Source organism: Ursus maritimus, unplaced genomic scaffold (genome assembly GCF_017311325.1).
Source record: "Ursus maritimus isolate PB19 unplaced genomic scaffold, ASM1731132v1 scaffold_19, whole genome shotgun sequence".
NCBI classification, from domain to species: domain Eukaryota; kingdom Metazoa; phylum Chordata; class Mammalia; order Carnivora; family Ursidae; genus Ursus; species Ursus maritimus.
The window spans coordinates 5,969,549-5,990,581 of record NW_024424341.1 but is presented as its reverse complement, the minus strand read 5'-3'; the positions used below and the strand labels follow the sequence as shown (position 1 = coordinate 5,990,581).

The 21,033-nt window shown below is 34.3% G+C and overlaps 1 protein-coding gene and 1 pseudogene across 1 annotated transcript in view; both read left to right on the top strand.

The window, feature by feature from the left end:
- ITFG1 (integrin alpha FG-GAP repeat containing 1) overlaps window positions 1–20,748 on the top strand; it is a 271,075-nt gene extending 250,327 nt beyond the window's left edge. Inside the window, exons 15-18 of the mRNA XM_040633257.1 lie at window positions 12,597–12,721; window positions 13,362–13,444; window positions 16,649–16,766; window positions 19,326–20,748. Of these exons, the coding sequence (XP_040489191.1) occupies window positions 12,597–12,721; window positions 13,362–13,444; window positions 16,649–16,766; window positions 19,326–19,385 (386 nt within the window). The 3' untranslated portion in view covers window positions 19,386–20,748. The remainder of the gene's footprint in view (window positions 1–12,596; window positions 12,722–13,361; window positions 13,445–16,648; window positions 16,767–19,325) is intronic.
- LOC121103591 lies at window positions 6,677–6,785 on the top strand (annotated as a pseudogene).
- Window positions 20,749–21,033: the final 285 nt, after the last annotated feature.

The following is a 21,033-nucleotide window of genomic DNA, read 5'->3' as shown; positions in this document are numbered from 1 at the left end:
CACTAATGCCACCTTGGATTTTTTTTCATTGATTTCCATGCAGAATTAGAATGCATATATGAAGCATCTGTCATACACATTTCTTATAAGCTTTGCACGTAAGTTGTTTGAAACTTGGAATGCTTGTTTTAAATTATTTTAAAATAGCAAGGAAAGGATTATATTATCAGAATATACCATAAACGCCAGCTTAACTTCTAGACTTAATATTTACAATGAAGCTTTATCATATGAGATAACACAAATTATTACCTCAGGTTGGCATTTAGGTACAAGGGACTGTGATAATTGGTCTACGAAGATTTTATTAGCTATATCAGAAATGTACTCTGTTAGCAATTAAAACACACCAGCAGCAAAGGAAAGCAAGTGATAATGTATTTTTTTTATTTACTTTTTTAATAGGGGAAAACAGTAAATGTATTATTTTTATTAAAGTATTATCAATACCTAGAAACAATAAAGGGTACATTATAAATATGAACACAAAATAAGTAGGTCAAAGAATCACTTGAAATAGAAAACTTTTAGTTATTTTTAAAAGTGTATCAGTGGAAACAAACCATAAATCTGTTAACTTTAAATGCCACTACATGTATTGTAAGAATATAAAACTTTCAAATCTTCTTGTTTAAATTCTTAAATAACTACAGAATGACTAAATATCTTCAGGATTCTTTGGGCATAAAAAATAATTATTTAGAGTTACCTAGCAAACCAAATACAGTTGACCTTTGAACAGAGTGGGTTTAAAATACACAGGCCCTCTTACTTGCAGATTTTTTTGCAGTACAGTACCACAAATGTACTTTCTCTTCATTATGATTTTAATAACATTTTTTCTCTAGATTACTTAATTGTTAGAATACAGTACATAATGCCTCACCTCTTTACGTTATTGGTAAGGCTTCTGGTCCACTATAGGCTATTGGCAGTTAAGTTTTGGGGTAGTCAAAAGTTATACATGGATTTTTGACTCTGTGGGGATTTGATGCCCCTAACCTGTGTTGTTCAAGGATCAACTAGAATTCATTATTCTGTATTTCTGTTGTTTTAAAATGTACCACGGTTTTGCTTATAAAGGTGTTAATTCATTAACTCACAGAGTAATACTGTAAGACAATCCTCTGACTTATATTTGCTACATTTTGGGTATTTGAGAAATTACTTTTGAACCATTTCAGTCACTAATAATCACATTGACAAATTCAGACTGATCAGTCATCAACCATCAACATCAAGGCAGGACCCTCCACCAGCAAAAAAGTTACGGCTTGCTGAAAGCTCAGATGGTGTTTAGCATTTTTTAGCAATAAAGTATTTTTAAATTAAGATAAGTACATTGTTTCTTTAGATATAATGCTATTACATACTTAATAGACTACTGGATAGTGTAAGTGTAATTTTTATATGTACTGGGAAGCCACAAAATTCATTTGACTCACTGTTGGATTATTTGCTTTATTGTAGTGGTCTGAAACTGAACCCACAATATCTGTGGGGTAGGCCTGTATTTATATAGTGGTTACAGTATTCACAAAGGTTTTATGTCCTTTTATGAAAATGTACCCACTTTTCATTTTTATTTTTAACTTAATTCTATTGCCTGTATTTACTTTTAATTTTTAAAACTTTCGTATAGATGTTCTCTCTTATGTGATTGTGAGCTTATGGTTCTTCCGGTGATCTGGTCTCTTATAGTATGTTTTTCATATCCTGGGTCCCTAGGCTTCTGTTTTCGGGTTACGTGTCATAATTTTTGGTCTCCTTGGATGTGTGGGAAAATATTTTACACTGAAAGATCATGCTTTAGGTGTGATAATATATTTTTAAATTTTTAATTTTATCATTTATCAAGACCTTTTTAACCCATTGAATCATTCTTGACAACTTTGTTTTGAAAAAAAAAAAAAAATGAGTACCTGGAACAGTCTTTCTCCATCCCTTTGCCCTGCCAGGAAGAGAGTTGGTGTACTAGTCACCTAATGAACAAAGAACACATTGATTAAAGGAACATCTCTCACTTACAATGTTATTAAACATTGTAATAAAGGCAGAAGTGACTAAAGGCAGAAATGACAATATACCAGAAGCATGACTCTCTTAGGCAGCTAGAAAATTGGAAATGGACCATTAAAGAGTACAGGCCAGTGAGTAAGAGGAAACAATGCTGGCCAAATCATTTATATCGGAGTCCCTATATAATGAAATACAATTAATATTAAATCTATTTAGGAACGTATTTTTCTTTTCAAAATCTTAGGTTCATGTTTCTTAACCTCCACCATTCATGTTATTATCCAACTTGCCATTCTCAAAATTACAAGTTTTCCCCACCAAGAAACATTGTTCCCTACCTGATATTCTCATATTGTTTCCTTATAGGAATACAGAATTTAACATGCACACCACATGGAACAAAAACGAGATGATGTTTCTTTTAGCATCCCCCACAGGCAGTGAAAATAGTCCTAAAATTTTCACTCTGCCCTCTTAACTATCTTGAATGAGCCAGAAAACCTGAGCTTATTCTAGCGTAGATCAAGGGCTAGTCCATATCCAGAGTACAGTCTTTTTCATAATCGAATCCTGTGTGGTATAACTGGATTAAACTCTTGCTCGGGAAGTTGGTGCCTGTTGAGGAAGATCAGCAAAATACACCAGCCTCATCTTCCAGAACTGCTTAAATAGCCCAGGCTTTAGGTATAGAAGAGAACATCACAAAGCCCAATGCCATAGCCTGGATTTACAAGTGAAGAAAGGCCATGTTAACTAGAATGACTACATATAAAATGTTAGAGATTCTCAGATCATATCCTAGGACACCACAAATACTATACAGATCCAAGCAGTAAAAGATCATGGGGCACCTGGGTGGCTCAGTCGGTTAAGCTTCTGCCTTTGGCTCAGGTCATGATCTCAGAGTCCTGGGATCCAGCCCCGTGTTGGGCTCTCTGCTCATCAGGAAGCCTGCTTCTCTATCTTGCTCACTCTCTCGAATGAATAAAGTATTTTTTTAAAGATTTTATTTATTTATTCGACAGAGATAGAGACAGCCAGCGAGAGAGGGAACACAAGCAGGGGGAGTGGGAGAGGAAGAAGCAGGCTCATAGCGGAGGAGCCCGATGTGGGGCTCGATCCCAGAACGCCTGGATCACGCCCTGAGCTGAAGGCAGACGCTTAACTGCTGTGCCACCCAGGTGCCCCAATTAAGTATTTTTTTTAAAAAACAGTAAAAGATCAGATGTCATTGGATGGGGTTATTCAATGTTATTAGAGGTCCTTTTTATAGAACAGTAAGTCAAACATCACACTTCTTTTTCAGCTGAAAATAAGATCACAGGTGATGATGAAGGGTGTGGGATTTGGAATTAGGCTGCCAAAATTAAAGCCCCAGCTCCACCACTTAGTAGCTATATGTTTTTAGTCAAATTGCTTAACCTCTGGATTTCCCCATAATCAAATGGAGATAATAGGACCTACCCACATGCAGTTATTGCTAACAACTGCAATAAGATGCAAAAAACACTTGCCATAGTTTTTGGCATCTCATATGCTTTTAATAGCTGTTAATTCTTACTGCTTACAGAGGGTATTTTCTTTAATTTTTATACTTTGTCCTCTCTTAGTGTTCTTCATCTCCATTTTAATTGATGTCAATGTACTCTTGTTTCAGAGCTGTCCATTTTAGAATAATGAATACTTCTCGGGACAGTTTTCTCTCCCAAGAAGAGGCATGTTTTTCTCTAAAGTTGCATAGAATATTGGTTGTTTGAATGTGTTCTTTTATCTCATTTTTATAGAGATGCTATTTTTCCTCAAGCCAGGGCAGTGCCAGAAGAGTTACAGACATTACTGTTAGATGCAAATTCCCAGTGGCTTAAACCTTTGCAGGGAGATAGAATTCAATGTCCTTTTGGCTCAGAATAACGTTAACACACACACACACAGACACACACACACACATCACACACCAAGAAAGATAAAATTTCAGTTTTCTTTTCCCCCTTCGGCTAGTGATTTTTCCCTTCGCTCTCCACCTCTTATGTCAGCATGTATACATTATTTAAGTTTTATTTTTGACAAGTGGACATCAGAGCTACAGTTATGATAAAGTTCATATCTGGTATTCTTCAGCAATGAAGTTGGCTTCAATATCTTACCTCAAAACAGAGTGCATGGAAATTATTAAAGTGGGATTTATCTCCTGTCCTGCCTTAATTAATTTAGACTCTTAAATTACAGCATAATCTATTTTACAGTGGCATTAAGCAGTCAGAATTTTATGTCCGTGTAACATTCTCCTGGAGAATAAGAATGAATCGACTTTAAAAACTGTTACTTTTTAATTATGTAAATGTGTATTTGAACTGTTTTGGAAAGTCAGGTTAAGATACAGTCATAAAAGAACATATAGGCATTTGAATCTGGTGATTAGGGTATCACAAATGCTTTTTATGTATTTATCTTTAGGTAAACAATCTTTCTGTACTGGTGTCTATGCGGTATAAACTGATACAGTGTTTTTAAGTTGGGAATATGTTACAAGACTCAGGTTTGATGTATTTGGAGAGTAAAATTTCTTTATTCATTCATTTGTTGAGAAAATATGTACTGAGTGCCTAATGTATGCCAGGCCTGTTCTAGGCTCTTATAATATAGAAGTAAATAAAACAGACCTAAATCTTAGCCCTCATAGAGATTACATTCTAGTAGGAGGAAAGAGGGAATAAACATAATAAGTAAATTATGTAATACTATTTAGTTGTCAGGAAGTGATAAGAACTGTGGGACGGGGCAAGATAAAGCCAGGTAAAAAGGATAGTCATCAGATGTTTTCTGTAGAGTGTCCAAAACAGGCCTCTCTGAGAAAGTGCCATTTGAACAAAGATTTGAAGGAGGTAAGAGAGTTGGACATGCAGTTATCTTTTGAAGAATGTTCTTGGCAAAGGAAAAGATCAGTGCCAAGGCTGGAAGGTATAAGCATCTGTGTAATTTTCAAGGAACAGTAAAGAGCCAGTGTCTTAGAGCAGAAGGAAGGGAAATTAAGGAGTAAGAGATGAAACTGAGTTAAATGAGGGACGGGGAATGTAAACTAGGTAGAACAAATTTTTATTCTGAGTGAAGCAGTAGACAATAGGAAGAACAATAGTTAAAGCAGGGAAACCAAATAGAAACCCATTAAAATAATTCAGTTAGAGACGATGGTGGCTTGGATCAAGATGATAGCAGTAAAGGTAGAAATGTGTTTGGATTGCAGACTGCCAAGAAATCAAATAAGGGGGGGGGGAGAAGTACTATAACTACAGGGTTATAAGCAAATAGAAATATAACTACAGGGTTTCAAACAAATAGAAATATGGAGTTGCATAATTGAGATGAGTTCTACCTCTGGGTATATCCCCCCAAAAAAATTGAAAGCAGAGTCTCAAAGTGATTATCTGTACATCCATGTTCATAGCAACATTACTCATAAAAGCCAAAAGATGGAATCAACCCAAATGTCTATAAATGGATGAATGGCTAAACAAATCAAAGTATATACATACAAGGAATATTATTCAGCCATTAAAGGAATTGTACTGATAATTGCTGTAATTTATATAAACCTTGAAAATGTTATACTAGGTGAAAGAATCCAAACATAAATGGTCACGTTTGTATGATTCCTTTATATCATACATGTAGAATAGATAAATCCATAGAGACTGAGAGCAGATTAGAGGTTACCAGGGAATGAGGAGTTATTACATAATGGGTATGGGTATATTTATGGGGTGATGAAATGTTTGGAAACTAGAGAGAGCTGGTGGTCGTACAACATTCTGAATACACTAAAGACCACCTAATTTTTGTACTTTAAAATGGTTAATTGTATATTATGTGAATTTCACCCCTACAAAAACAATAAAGAAATGGAATGTAATAGGTGCTTTCATTGAAAACGAGTAGAAATGTAAAGTAGTACACCTCTTTTTAAAAATCAGATTTTCTTTTGTATATCATTCTCCAAGTGTGTTAGCTCAGTTTGTTGAAGAGACTATGCTTTTGTGTGTGTGTCTTTTTTTTATTTAAATTCAACGAACTAACATATACTGTATTATTGGTTTCAGAGGTAGAGGTCAGTGATTCATCAGTCTTATATAATACTCAGTGCTCATTACACTGCCCTCCTTTTTTTTTTTTTTTAAGTTTTTTTATTATATTATGTTAGTCACCATACAGTACATCCCCGGTTTCCAACGTAAAATTCAATGATTCATTAGTTGCGTATAACACCCAGTGCACAATGCAATACGTGCCCTCCTTACTACCCATCACGAGTCTATCCCATTCCCCCACCCCCCTCCCCTCGGAGGCCACCAGTTTGTTTCTCATAGTCCATAGTCTCTCATGCTTCATTCCCCCTTCTGATCACCCCCCCCTTTCTTTATACTGCCCTCCTTAATGCCCATCACCCAGTTACCCTATCTCCCAACCCCCTCCCCTCCAGCAGCCCTCAGTTTGTTTACTATGATTGAGAGTCTCTTACGGTTTGGAAGAAACTATTCTTTTATCCAATGAATGTCCTACTTCACGACCCAGTATTCCATATCTAAGAATGTAAAAAACTAATCCTGATGCATTGATGTTCAGAGATGTTCACTAAAGCGTTATTTATAATGGTGAAAGATTAATCACTTCTTGGCCTTTTGGCTAAGATCAGGTTTAGTATCTGTTCTTACCAGTTTAATACAATCGTGAAAAATAAGGAGAAATCCATCATCTCCAACAATAGATTTTTTCAGTGATGATGTAAGAGGATTAATGTAGGCAATAAAATTGTTTTTGATAATCTGTAGATTTTAGAAAAATAGTTTTTAAAGGCATATATAATAATAAATGTCTTTTAACTGTTAGTTTGGTTTTCTCAATGGGATTTCAGTGTTGCTATAATCTTTCTCTCCGCTTACCTATTTTTAAAGAATTTTAATAACATGAGAAAATACTCATAATACTGAGTGAAAAGCAATAAAACTTAATTATGCTAATGTGTTTGTGCTTGCACATGCCTAGGGAAAAAATTACATGATTAAAAGCATGCTAAAATATAATAATTATATCTTCATTTTGAGGCTTTGGATACTTTTATTTTCATTATTCTTTTTAACAGTTTTTAAGTTTTCTTATTAAACGTACTGTTTTAATTTGAAATTTATGTTCTGTGGTCTTCTTAATAGAGTATTAATGATAAATGTTCTTATTTGGGTTCTTTACAGTAAGGTAATTGTAGAAAAATAATTCATATGTCTAGTTTGATCTCTTAAGTCAGTCTTTGCTGGTAGTGTAATGAAATCAGTATATATTTGATTTTTACTTCAACTATGTAACAATTTTATGATAACATATAGCTAATGTATTATTTATCATTCAGGACAAGATACTCAAGTGTAAGCATTATCATTCAATTAGCATTCGCACTCAGTTCTACTAATTTGCAATTCATTATATTGCTTTACAATTTTACATACATTGTTTAACTTTTTTTAAATGCCTATCCCAAAGTTCTCTATTTCTTTCCATTATACATATATATTTCTAACACAGGAATTACATTAAAAAATCATGTATACTTTCAAATGATTTCATATTTCTGGGTAATGTTTAGTGATGTTAGCAGAGTCCTGAATATTAAAATATTTAAGTATTAATTAATCTTATCCTTTAAATGTTCAGTTTAATTATGTAGCAAATACCTAGCAAATATATACTCTCATAGGGAGAGACTGACTTTTGGAATGCCATTGTGAGGACCCCATGAACCTGCTCTCCCCAAAAAGGAAAAAAAATACTGGCCAAACAACTAATATCAACCATTTCAGAACTCTAGAAATTTACCAAAGCCACAGAATGGACTATGTTGTCTATTCAAGAGGAACTACTAATCCTCAATAAGATTGCAGGGTCTGTGGCATTTTAATTTGGGGCTATTCCCACCCAAGCTCCCTTCTCTACTGAGTTGTACGGCAGTGCAGCAGCCATGAAAAGCCAGTAGCTCACAATCAGTAGACAGGACTGACTGAGTTAAAATTCCCATCCCCATAGCACTGTCAGTATTTTATCTAAACTAACAATTCCCTAGAAAATCCCCACTCTTAGGATGTTGGGGCTATTTGATTTGACTCAGAGTTCAGCCCAGCAGTAAAAAATAAAAATTTTTAAAAAAGCCCTATCCCCCAGGGCATTACCAAAAACAACAATCATCTGCTGGCAAAATCTAAGCTACCTAAGCCTACGATTTCAGGTGTAGTGAAACAAGAGCCTGGCCAAAGTATAAAAGGAAGTCCTGAAGAACTAGGTAACCATCAGCGACTTTGCAAAACTCCAGTATATTCGTGGGGCTCTAGAAGGCTGTGAACATGCCTAGAAAGGAAACTACTTGATTCAGATGCTCAGCTTGAATATACTATCTTGAGGCCCTGCTCAAGCAAGAAATGAAAGGTAAAGCTATCCTATAAACTGCTTAAAGTTTGAAGGCATGCTTCCACACATAAGTCCTCCAGATAAAGTGTGGAAGACATACAGACAAGATATTTAAGGAAATCTTGTGTACCAGTCATTGGTTATACCAACCCAAGTATGCCCCCTAGGAAGCCAGGCTGAAGACAAAAACTTTAAAAATAAGAAAATAAAATAACTTTGTGGCAGGGAATGCAGAATCTATAGAATTCTTCCAGGAAAGTCACTAAACAAAGGAACACCACTACCAACAACAACAACAACCCACAAATCCTTAAAGGGAGATGATTGAATACCATAGTTGTTACATTATCTATGAAGGCCACTTTCAACCACAAATTATAAGGCATGCAAAGAAACAGGAAAGTATGCCACAAACACATTTTAAAAAAATAAAAGCAAACAACAGAAAATGTGCCCAAAGGTATTGGACTTAGTTGACAAAAAGTATAAATCAGCTACTATAAATATGTTCAAAGAACTAAAAGAAGCCAGGATTGAAGAATTAGGGGTAAGTATGATAACCATGTCTCACTAAATAGAAAATGGAAATAAGGAGATAAAGATCATTTTCAAAAATCAAATAGAAATTCTGGAGGTGGAAAATACAGTAACTGAAGTGAAAAATTCAGTAAAGGTCTCAATAACAGATTTGACTTGACAAAAGAATAAGCAAACTTGAATACAGATCAAACCTGAATACAAATCTCTGTATACAGCCTGGGTTACTGGAAAAAACTTCATGGGGTGCCTCGGTGGCTCAGTCAGTTAAGTGTCTGACTCTTGGTTTCGGCTCAGGTCATGATCTCAGGATTGTGACATCGAGCCTTGTGTTGGGCTCTGTGCCCAGCAGGGAGTCTTCTTGAGCTTCTCTCTCTCCCTCATCCTCTGCCCCTCCCTCCCCCTCTCTGTCTCTCAAATAATAAAGAAATAAATCTTTAGAAAAAAAAAACTCAGAGACCTATGGACCCTCCATCAAGCATACCAACATATGTATAAGGGGATTCTTAGAAGGAAAAGAGAGTAAGGGGCAAAATAAATACCTGAAGCAATAATGGCTGAAACCACCCAAATTTGATGAAAAACATTAATCTGTACATCTAAGAAGCTCAGCCAATTCCAGGGAGAATAAATTCAAAGAGATCCACACATAGTCAAACTGTCAAAAAAACAAAGACAGAAAGAGACTATTGATAGCAGCAAGAGAGAGGCTACTTACCACATTCAGGAGAGCCTCAATAAGATTAACAGCTGACTTCTCACCAAAAGCCATAGAAGCCAGAGGGGGATGATATATCCAAAGTGCTAAAAGAGGGAGGGAAATCTGTCAATCAGGAATTCTATATGTGGTAAACCTATCCTTCAAAAATGAAAAAAATTAGACATTCCTAGATAAACAAAACAGTTCATCTCTAGTAGACCAATCCTACAAGAAATGCTGAACTGAGAGGACAACTGGACAGTAACTCAAATCCACACAGTTAAGTAAAAAACACCAGTAAGATTATAGATAAACATAAAATATGGTGATGCCTCATTTCCTATCTGACTTAAAAGACAACTGTATACAGTGATCATTCTAAACCTGTGTTGATGGATTGATAATGTATAAAAATATATGTATGATAAGAGCCTAAAGGAAGGGGGAGGACAGTAGCTATATTGCAGCAAAGTTGTTATATGCACTAGGAATTAAGTTGGGTTTTTTTTAGTTAATATGCTAATTGTAATCCCCATGGCAACCATGAAGACAATAATTCAAAAAACAGAAAAAAAAAACTAGGGAGTTAAAATGGTACACTAGAAAACATTTAACAAAGCAGCAATGGAGGAATAGAATTAAAAAGACATAAGACCTATACAAAACCAGTAATAAATGGGAGACAGAAATCCTACCTTATCAGTAATTACATTAAATGTAATTGGAATAAACACTCCTATCAAAAGGCAGAGATTGGTAGAATGGATAATTATATATGACCCAATTATGTGCCATCTACAAGAGACACTTTAGGTTCAAAGATACAAAAAAGTTGAGGGGCACCTGGCTGGCTCAGTCAATGGAGCATGTGACTCTGCACCTCAGGACTGTAAATTCAAGCCCCACATTGAGTATAGAGATTACTTAAAAAAATAAAATCTTTTTAAAAAAGATATAAATAAGTTGAAAGTAAAAAGATGGGGACAATTGTGCCATGCAAAGAATAACCAAAAGAAAGCTGGAGTGGCCATTCTAACATCAGATTAAACTAGACTTAAAGAAAAAAATTGTTACTAGAGACAAAAAAGTACATTTTATAATGACAATAAAAAGGGCAATCCATAAGGAAGCTATAATAACTATAAAGACATTGGCACCTAACAATAGGGCACCCCAAATACATGAAGAATTGAGGAGAGAAATCAATAATTTAAAATAAATTTTTGTAGGCTTTAATACCCCACTTTCAGTAATGGGTCAAATGAGGCATAAGATCTATAAGGAAAGAGAAAATGACACTATAAACCAACGAAACCTAACAGACATGTATAGAACACTCCACCCAACAGCAACAGAATATGCATTCTTCTCAAGCACAGCTGGAAAGGTCTACAAAGTAGACTATATGCTAAGTCACAAAACAAGCTTCAGTAAATTTAAAAGGATTGAAATCATGCCAAGTACATTCCCCAACTACAATAGGATAATATTAGAAGTCATTAATATTTGCAAATTCACAAATACGTGGAAATTAAACATCACACTTCTAAAAAACCAATGGGTCAACTAAGAAATCACAAGGGACCCTCAGTTTGTTTCCCTGAGTCCTGGTTTCAGAGGGGAGGGGGATTGGCCCAGTGATGGGTAGTAAGGAGGGCACATATTGCAAGGAGCACTGGGTGTTGTACACAAACAATGAGTCATGGAACGCTACATCAAAAACTAATGAAGTACTGTATGGTGACTAACATAATAAAAAGATAAAATAAGATAAATTTTTTTTTAATTTTAAAAGAAATCACAAGGAAAACTGGAAAATACCTTAGGTGCGTGAAAACAAAAACACAACATGCCACAATGTATAGAATGCATCTAAAGTGGTTCTTAGAGGGAAATTTAGTACTTTAAATGCCTATATTAAGGAATAAGAACAATCTATAATTAATAACCACCTTAAGAAACTAGCCAACTAAACTAGCAAACTAAACCCAAAGCAAGCAGAAGGTGAGAAATAATGAGAGAAAATAAGTAGGGAAGAAAAACATAAAACCAATTCAACCAAAAGATTTTTTTAAGATTAACCAAATTTACAAACCTTTAACTAGACTGAAAGACTCAAATGACTAAAATCCAAAACAAGAGAGGACACTACTACCACCCTTCATAGAAATAAAAAGGTAGCTACACATATATGTAGCCAATAACATTTGAAAAGCAGCTCAGCATCATTAGTCATTAGGGAAATGCAAAAAAAGCCACAACGAGATATCACTTCACAACCACTGGAATGGCTATGATTAAAAAGACAGAGAAAGTGTTGGCAAGGATATAGAAAACTTGGAGCCTTCGTACGTATTGGTGGGAGTATAGAATGGTGCATCCATTTTGGGAAACGTAAGTTGACACAGATACTTGTATGTGAATGTGCACCGCAGCATTATTCATAAAAAGACCACACATTGTATGATTGTATCTATATGAATCTCCAGAGGAGGCGAATCTATAAAGAAAGTAGATTAGTGGTTACCCATATCTGAAATAATAGGGGTTAGAAATAGGAGTAACTGCTCATGGGAATGGGGTTTCTTTGTTGGGTGATGAAAATATTCTAAAATTTGACTGTGGTTATGGCTCAACAACTTTTTTAACATACTCAAAACCACTAATTGTGCATTTTAAATGGGTGATGTTTATGGAGTGTGAATTATATCTCAATAAAGCCGCTTTCTTTGAAAAGTGAATCATTAATGGTAATGAACCAGACATTTCATTTCACATTTTTATCCTTAAAGAATTAAGTTTTGGCACCTACATTGTTAACATTTTATCATTTTAATATTTGATGAGAGCAATGTTTACAAAGATGCCTCTTTTTTTTTTTTTTTAATAAATTTAGCTGGACAACTCAGCCAGTCCGCACATTTAGCCCTCCAGCTACCATACAATGTACTTGGTTTAGGTCGAAGTGCAAATTTTCTTGATCATCTGTATGTCGGCATTCCCCGTCCATCTGGAGAGAAGGTGAGTAAACATTTATTTTGTTTGCAATTAATCTGTGTCTTAATATATACTATTCAAATATTTAAACTCAACAATTTGAATTCAATTGAATTTGAATTCAAATAATTGAATCTTTTTAAATCTCTTTAAAGAGAATATAGGAAAAGAGAAATAGGTAATGACCTGTCTAAGCTTATCTTACATAGAGCACATCATAATTTAAAGATGTAGTTTTCTACCACCTCTCATAAACCTCATGACCTCCTGTCCCTCTTTCCTGCTTTTTCTCTTCATCTTTACTATCTAACATAATTTATAGTTTATTTTGTTTCTTGTCATACTCCACCTCCACTTGAATTGTAGCTTCAAGCAGCACTTGTACATAGATAGCACTGTGAACAGTGCCTGCTACACTGTTCAATAAATATTTGTTAATGAATCCATGAGACAGAAATATAATCCTTCCCTGAAAAGATCAAAAAAATTTTTGCTAACAGGGCACAGGAGCCCCGTTTGGGGCTTAATATATATAAATTTAGCTTAATCCATACCTAGGATTTCAATTAATCAAGGAGCACTTAAGCTTTTTCCTTATTTATATAGGATAATAATTCTGTTTAAAGTGTACTAGATGTTAAATGTTCTTAAATTCTTTTTCCAGTCTATACGAAAACAAGAGTGGACTGCAATCATTCCAAATTCCCAGCTAATTGTCATTCCATATCCTCACAATGTTCCTCGAAGGTAATGTCCTTGCTTGAACTGATTTTGGTAAAAATACTGTCAACTCGGAATCATAGGTACAGTTAACATCTTTTAAAAACTCTTTCTGTTCCTGCTGTGTTCCCATGAGTGCCATCATTTAATTTGCTTACAGCAAACCTTAAATGACAAAACATTCCTACACGAAAGGTCCGCGACTTTTTTTATGAAAAACAAATTAAACCTTATTAGAAAAACAGCAGGTTAACTAATTAGGGATTTATATTTATTCTGCTTCAATAAACTGACTTCAGTTTACTAGCTCTAAATTCTAAAATTTCAGAATGCTGAATTTTTTAATAAGCATTCTGATCTTTTCAATAAATGCTTGGGCAGTGGTATATATCCCACAGTGGTTAGGCACAAGTGTGAGAGTCAAACAGACCTTGGGTAGAGACTAAGATCTGCTGAGGGTCAATTTCTGCACCTGTAAAGTGGGAGATAGAATACCTGCCTTAAAAGGATATAGGTGAAATATGCTTACAACAGTGCCCAGCATCGAGTAAGTTCTCAGCAAAGGTGATTTTTTTTTCCTTATTAGCAGAATGTATTCCTTTAATTGGAATAGTGTTTAAATCTAACTCCTTATCTGAGTTCATTTTTCTTTAATTACTAGAGTGATTCCACTGTTTTTAAGAAGTAGGTGATAAAGGTATTCACTAACACTTAAATTTCACTGGGAGGAACATAAGTTGTTCTTAAGGCTAGGCTGATATCAATATGAAAAAATACCCAAAGAGGAAGGGTGTGATGGATCTATGAATATGTAACCAGCGAGGTCCTGTTTTGTTACATTTCTTCTCAAAATGGAGGCTGTATTGTTCTTTATTAAATTTTTAGATGGAATATATTCAGTGCTTTGCTAGAACCAGTTCATGCCACCTCATCAGCTGATTGTACGATCTTCTTCCCACTCTGTTCAGTGAGATCACACTAAAATCAGCTATGACGGGAATATTTACAAGATGAAAATTGGCAACTGCCAGCCAGGGCTTTTTCCCCACCTCCGAGGGCCAGTTTACCAGCATACCCCAGAATGTATCTTATGGTGGATTTAAGAGCTTTATAACCAAACTACTTAAGAAAACCACTTCATTACAGCACTATGCTTGAAATAAGATAACATCAGTAGAGGGGCACCTTGGTGTCTCAGTCAGTGGAGCACATGACTCTTGATTTTGGGGTTATGGGTTCAGGCCCCGTGCGGGGTATAGAGATTATTTAAAAATAAAATCTTAAAAAAAAGATAATATCACTAGAAACAATAATAGTCTGAGTTCAGATATTTTTTAATGTATCTGTATTATATGTTTGTTATTTTTCTATACATGAAATGTATAACAAAACTAGAAAATCTATACCATGAGTAGGAAAATATATAAATTATGTACTCCTATATGGTGTAATATCATGACATAGAACAAACTCTTAAAATAGAGTGGTAAGCAAAAGACAATAAAAGGAAAATGCATTTAGAGTATGTATAGTAAGCAACCATTTGTGATTTGAAAAGGGTATCTGTGCATATATGTCTATATATGTATAAAATATCTCTGGAAGGATATCCAAGAAATTGATAAGAATGACTGTTTCTGAGTAAGAAATTAAGGACTGGCCTTTTGTCCAATTTTTTTCTTACCATCTTAAGATTCCTATTTTCATGGTTTTTAAAAGTCTATTTAAGAGAACTACCCAAAAAAACTCATGAAAGAATTTTTTTTTTTTTAAGTATGAGGTAAGATACTGAGAATAGCTAACCTCACCTAACAGTATTCATTTTCTTGGTTTTCTTACTTTTGAGTTTCTAGAAAGTTCTGTTATAGTTTTCTTTTATAATCTCAACATTTTTCATGTTTCTCTTGCTCTTTCTGAAGAAATGTTCTTTTCAAATTTATGTACATAATAAAAACTGAATTGATTTTAGTTTGAGGTGTATTTTGAGATTTACTGACTAGAGGCTAACTTACAGATCAATAAATTTTAATTATCCCAAAATAAGTCAATCGCTACTTGCTATTCATCAGAATGATCTTACTTTTATTAAACTTTTAAAATGAAAATAGGCTGAATGGATTAAAAAACAAGATATGCTTCCTACAAGAGACTCGCCTCTTGTGATGTAAAGACATACAGAGACTGAAAGAAGGGAAAAGATGTTTCTTGCAATGGAAACCAAAAGAAGCTGGATAGTTATACTTACATCAGACAAAATAGAATTTAAAACAAAGACTATGATAAAAGACAAAGAAGGGCATTGCATAATAATACAGGAGTCAATACAACAAAAGGATATAATAGTCGTAAATGTTTATGTACCCAACACAGGAGCACCTAAATACATAAAGCAACTGTTAAGAGACCTAAAGGGAGAAATTGATAGTAGTACAGTAATAGTAGGTGACTTTAAAAGGAAAATATATCTATTGCCTATTTTCAGAAGGAACAAAATTCTTTGTATATAACCACGTACAGTGTTGATGATATTAGACCCAATTTTAAGCTTCTCAGGGTTTATAAGTGCTGTATTATGTGGACAGTTTTGCAGGAGAAAGAGCTAGTTCTATTTATGCTAAAGTCTATATATTGCCATTAACACTGAGGGACTAAAAGTGATTTTGTAAGAAGTCTCAACGTCATTGTAGTAATGTAAACCCTCCAACATGACACAGAAATGATAGAAGTGTTTTTACACAAGCCATCTATCTACGTCCGCTGAGATATATGGCTGTTTTAGTTGGCCATAGTACATATGTGAAAAGGGGTCAAAAAATAAGGTGATATGAGATCTTATCAAAATCATGTAACTATATAGGCTTAGAGTCAAGGTTTCAAATTCAGCAAGTAAATCAAGATGTAAAAACTGTGTCTAAGATTGTCCTAAGTATCCTTAATACATTTACTTAAGAATAATTCTCGCAGGATCAAAGAAAAATAATAAGCATCTCATCAAAAATTCTATTCTATTTCAGTTCTCTGAGTAAAATCTGAACTCTGCAGGGTTGTCAATATTCTTAGCCCTATCTAAATTTAATTGCTGTTGCTTTATTTATAGTGAATGGATAGATGGGAAAATGAATTAATGGATGAATCAACTGATTAATTAACAGCTATTTGCTTTTCAGTCTGTAGAATTTTGTTATTTTTCAGTTAAAATGTGTAATTTTAATGATTCTGTTTTATCTGCAGCTGGAGTGCCAAACTGTATCTTACACCAAGTAACATTGTTCTACTTACTGCTATAGCTCTCATTGGTGTCTGTGTTTTCATCTTGGCAATAATTGGCATTTTACATTGGCAAGAAAAGGTTGGTTCATTTAAATGAAACATTAACCTTTGTTAATTTGTAATAGTAATATATTGCTCTTTAAAAACACGTAGTCATTTTTCAAATGACTAAGATTTTGTGATTTTTCACATTCTATCCATAATGTCTTCTTATTATTATAATTTATTTCATCCCTTTAAGTTGCTAATGTCTCTTAGCAATTCATACAAATCACAGGAAATTATTTTAAAACTTCAATGCTGTACAATAGTAATAGAATGATCACCCAGAAATGAGCAGGTATATTGAAAAACTCCATTAGAAATAATTTCATAAAGGCCTGAAAAATAATTTTTTTAAAAAGCCTGTGTTTATTATCTACTGATAAAGCCATGAACACTTTATTCCAGGAGTAAAAGCTATGTCTATATAAAGAATTCGAGCACAGAGAGGTTAAATGACTTTCTCAAGGTTTGGGTGGGAAGTAACAATTAAAGTGATAAACATCTTTTCCATCTCTAAAGTATTCTTTTCACTAAACTAAACATTTTTCTGTTCTTTAGTATAACCCCTAAATAATAATTAAAAACAGCACGCCAAGTGTAGATTTTTTTGTATAATGTTTATGAGGAGGAAAAAAGAGGCTATCACATAACTTACTAGCAGTTTAGATATAAACTGAAAAAGCTAATTTCTATGAAAATGTGAATATGAATTAAGTGCATGAATTAATATGAATATATATTAAAGTATATAACTAACAGGTTCCAACAGCATTCCCCAAAAAGGGCTTCTTCATGTCATAAAAGTGTTTTCTTTTTTTGCACCTGCTCTCTTTGGATTGTCATGCCCACCATAATCATTTTTTGTTAACTAAATTTACCATGTATTTTAGCTGTTTTAACTTAGGAAAAAGAGAAGATCTTAATTGTCCTGATAAATGTTCTATATAGGTTTGTCTCTTCCTAAATATTTCCTCCTTTATATATCAAAAATGATAACAGAAGCTTACATACTCAGTTCAAGGTTGCAACTTAAGACATAAAATAAAGGGCGATCCTACATACTTTGGTCCAGAAGTGTCAGAATATAGTCTGAAGTATTACATAGCTCTAGACCTATAAAGGAAAGGAAATTAGTTTCATTAATTTCTCAGATCACCTGATTACAGTATAAACATTGTGGACTTACAATAATAATGATGCAGTGGCTAAAATTGAAATTTTAGATACAGATGTGGATTTGACAGTGTGTACTCTCCCGTGATACTGTGGTCCATCTCCTACCTCTTTGACTCCTCCTCTTGCACCGAGCTGGGTGCTCCCTTCTACCATTTCCTAACCACGGCTCTGCTCTAGGCCATCTTCTTTCTGCACTTTTCCTGCCAATTTTATCCACAACCATAGCTTCAAGCTATTACCTCAAATACCCCTAATACTCATCTGTCCCTGAAGTTCTCTTAGCCCATTTCCAGCTGTCTCCATGACATCTCCACCTAGATCACTTGCAGGCACCTTAAAACCAGTATTTTAAAGCTTCGTCTCTCTTCTTTCCTACTTACCTATAAAATTTGGTTAGTTGCCGTATGGACTCTGCTTCCCTAACAGTCCGTGCAGCACTTCTGCATTTCTGCTCTCAGGGCTTTAGGCTCAGCCCCTTGTCCTGTTCAGTCCTGCCTGGTCTCCCTGAATCTATTCTCTCCCTTTTCACGCCATTGATCACATAGCTGCCATATAACTAACTCATCATCAAGTTTAGCCTTAGTCATGTCACTCCTCTGCTCAAAAATCCCTGCCTAAACCGTGTCCACTCCTTAGCCTGGCCTTCATAGAACTTCCATGTGACTCCGCCATATACCTTTCCAACCTCGTTTCTTACCAGCTGCTTTCACATATTCCCCACTCCTACCCAACTTCCCATGATGGCACCTGTTCTACCCCCAGCTTGGAATGAATGCCTCTCCCCCTCCATTTCCATAAATACTATCTTTTCAAAGCTTTCCCTTTCCTCACTCCAACCTAGAAGTAATCTCTCTCCCAGAATATTAGTGACAGTTTTCACTTTTTTTCCTGAAATACGGTTATTCAATATGTTTTGCTTTTTTCTTTCTTTAAGTTCCTTGAGAACAAGATACAAAACTGAGGAGTTTTTTTAATCCCTCAAAATACCAAGCACAGTACTTTGGTGGGAGTGGAGGGTCAGTGAATATATGCTAAATCCGTAGGTTAAGGCCAAAATAATTGATGTACTTTCCTTAGATTCATTTATTAACATTAGTGTTAAGAATGGGAAAAATGTAATAGTTCCATCCTTGTAGAATCTGATGTTTACTACTACTTTCAAATAAATAATAAATGATAACAAGCTAAGTATTTAAGGAACATTTCTTATTGGTTTTTAAATTCAATTAGTGGGTTATTAATTATAAAATAGCTACTGTAAACTACAAAAATTTCATAAGATTATTACATAATAAAGTCATCTTTTATCCGCTATTTGCTTAGAGATTTTTTTTAATTAACTACTTTATATTTCAGAAATGAGTCTTTTCTTGACATTTTCCTGTCATTTATAAACTAATCAAAAATTCTTTTTCAGAAAGCAGATGACAGAGAAAAACGACAAGAAGCCCATCGGTTTCATTTTGATGCTATGTGACTTACCTTTAGTATTACATAATGGAACAGCTAGTCACTTGATTAATTGAAATACTAAATTTGGCTGATAGAAGAAAATAAGGGACTTTGAATATTATTTATAAATGATGTATCCTTTGGCAATTATTGAAAAGTATTCAAATAAATATGGTCTGAATATGTCACAAGGTCTTTTTTTAAAGCACTTTGTATACAGTAATTTGGGTTATTTAAATGTGCTGTACATTTTTGTTACTTTGTGGAATGTGTTGCATGTACTCAGGTGTTTATGTATTTATAATCTTACTAGAATAATGATAATAGAAAAAGACATGTATAAATAAAAATAAATGAGCAGAGATTTTTGTGTTCCACTTGAACTGGTCTTGCTTCTTACTCTAACAATACAAACTTTACCTTTGTGAATGTATCACAGATAAAGTTATTTCACCTTCATCACAGCAGGTGACCACACACGGGATAGTGCTTGGATACTCTGGCTTTGGAATTGCAGTCCAGCGGGCTTGCCTTCAATTCCTGGTTCCACCACTTACAAGCTGCTTGAATTTGGCTATTGTTAACCTTTGTGAGCCTAAATTCTCTTGTTTACAAATGGGGCTAGTAATACTGCTCGTTTGGGTTTGTAAACATCAGGTGGGATAACGTATGTGGAGTGCTTGGGTTAGTGCCTAGCATACAGTTAGTTAACTGCTCAGTAAGTGGTAGTTGTCAGGATTACTATTTTTAGTTGGTTTTCTTTTTACAGACTTATACAACTAATTATTATCAAAATATATAGACTCAATAGAATGTTATTTTCGGGCATGAGGAAATCATATTCTTTGGAAAACCTAAATTCTTAGTGGTTGGCATCTTACATGACAATGTAATTACTTGCTCATATTAACTAGAAATTGTATTATAGTACCCCCAAGAATTAATATGCACTCAAAGTTTTCATTTCAACACTGATCCTTATCATGTGCTAATGAAGAACGTTTGATTTCTTGAAAGGAAACTGCTGTAGATAGCATCTAAGAATGCAAATCTTCAACCACATTTTTATTCTCAAAAGCGTAAGAGTCTCTAATTTACATTCAGACTTCAATGCAAATTTTTGTGAACTTCACCTCACCAAAAAGTTACTTTAAAAGTTAAATCTAAGACTGGGAAAGTTTATATATCAATGTTAATAATTTTCTAATATGCAGTGGACATGTGATGGCTATAAAACACAAAAACTTACCTAAAAACAATGAATTTTGTTCTTTGTGTTATTTTTTCCTTTACAGTTCATTGAGAATGGCATGTGTATAAGTGGTTTATTTTGTGTATCTAAGCATGTTAATATGTCTCCTTAATAAATACTGTGTATTGAAACAAAGTATTTTGGTGAGTGTGTAAATATTTTTTTAGTATAAAGTCTAAATCACTTATCTGCACCATGAGACAGAGGTAGAGTGACTTGCCTGTTGCCTCCTTGTGAGTTCATGCAAGATAGGAATCCCCTGACTATAGTGCTCTGTTAATTTACTAAACCGTTATCAACAGCAACACTGCCAGGCACACACTGTCCTAAAGACTGTTAGGTTGAGTATCTCTCAACTGATAGAGCATGAGTTTTAAAACTCACTTGGAGTCAGGATCTATAAGGAGTGTGTTATGCCAAC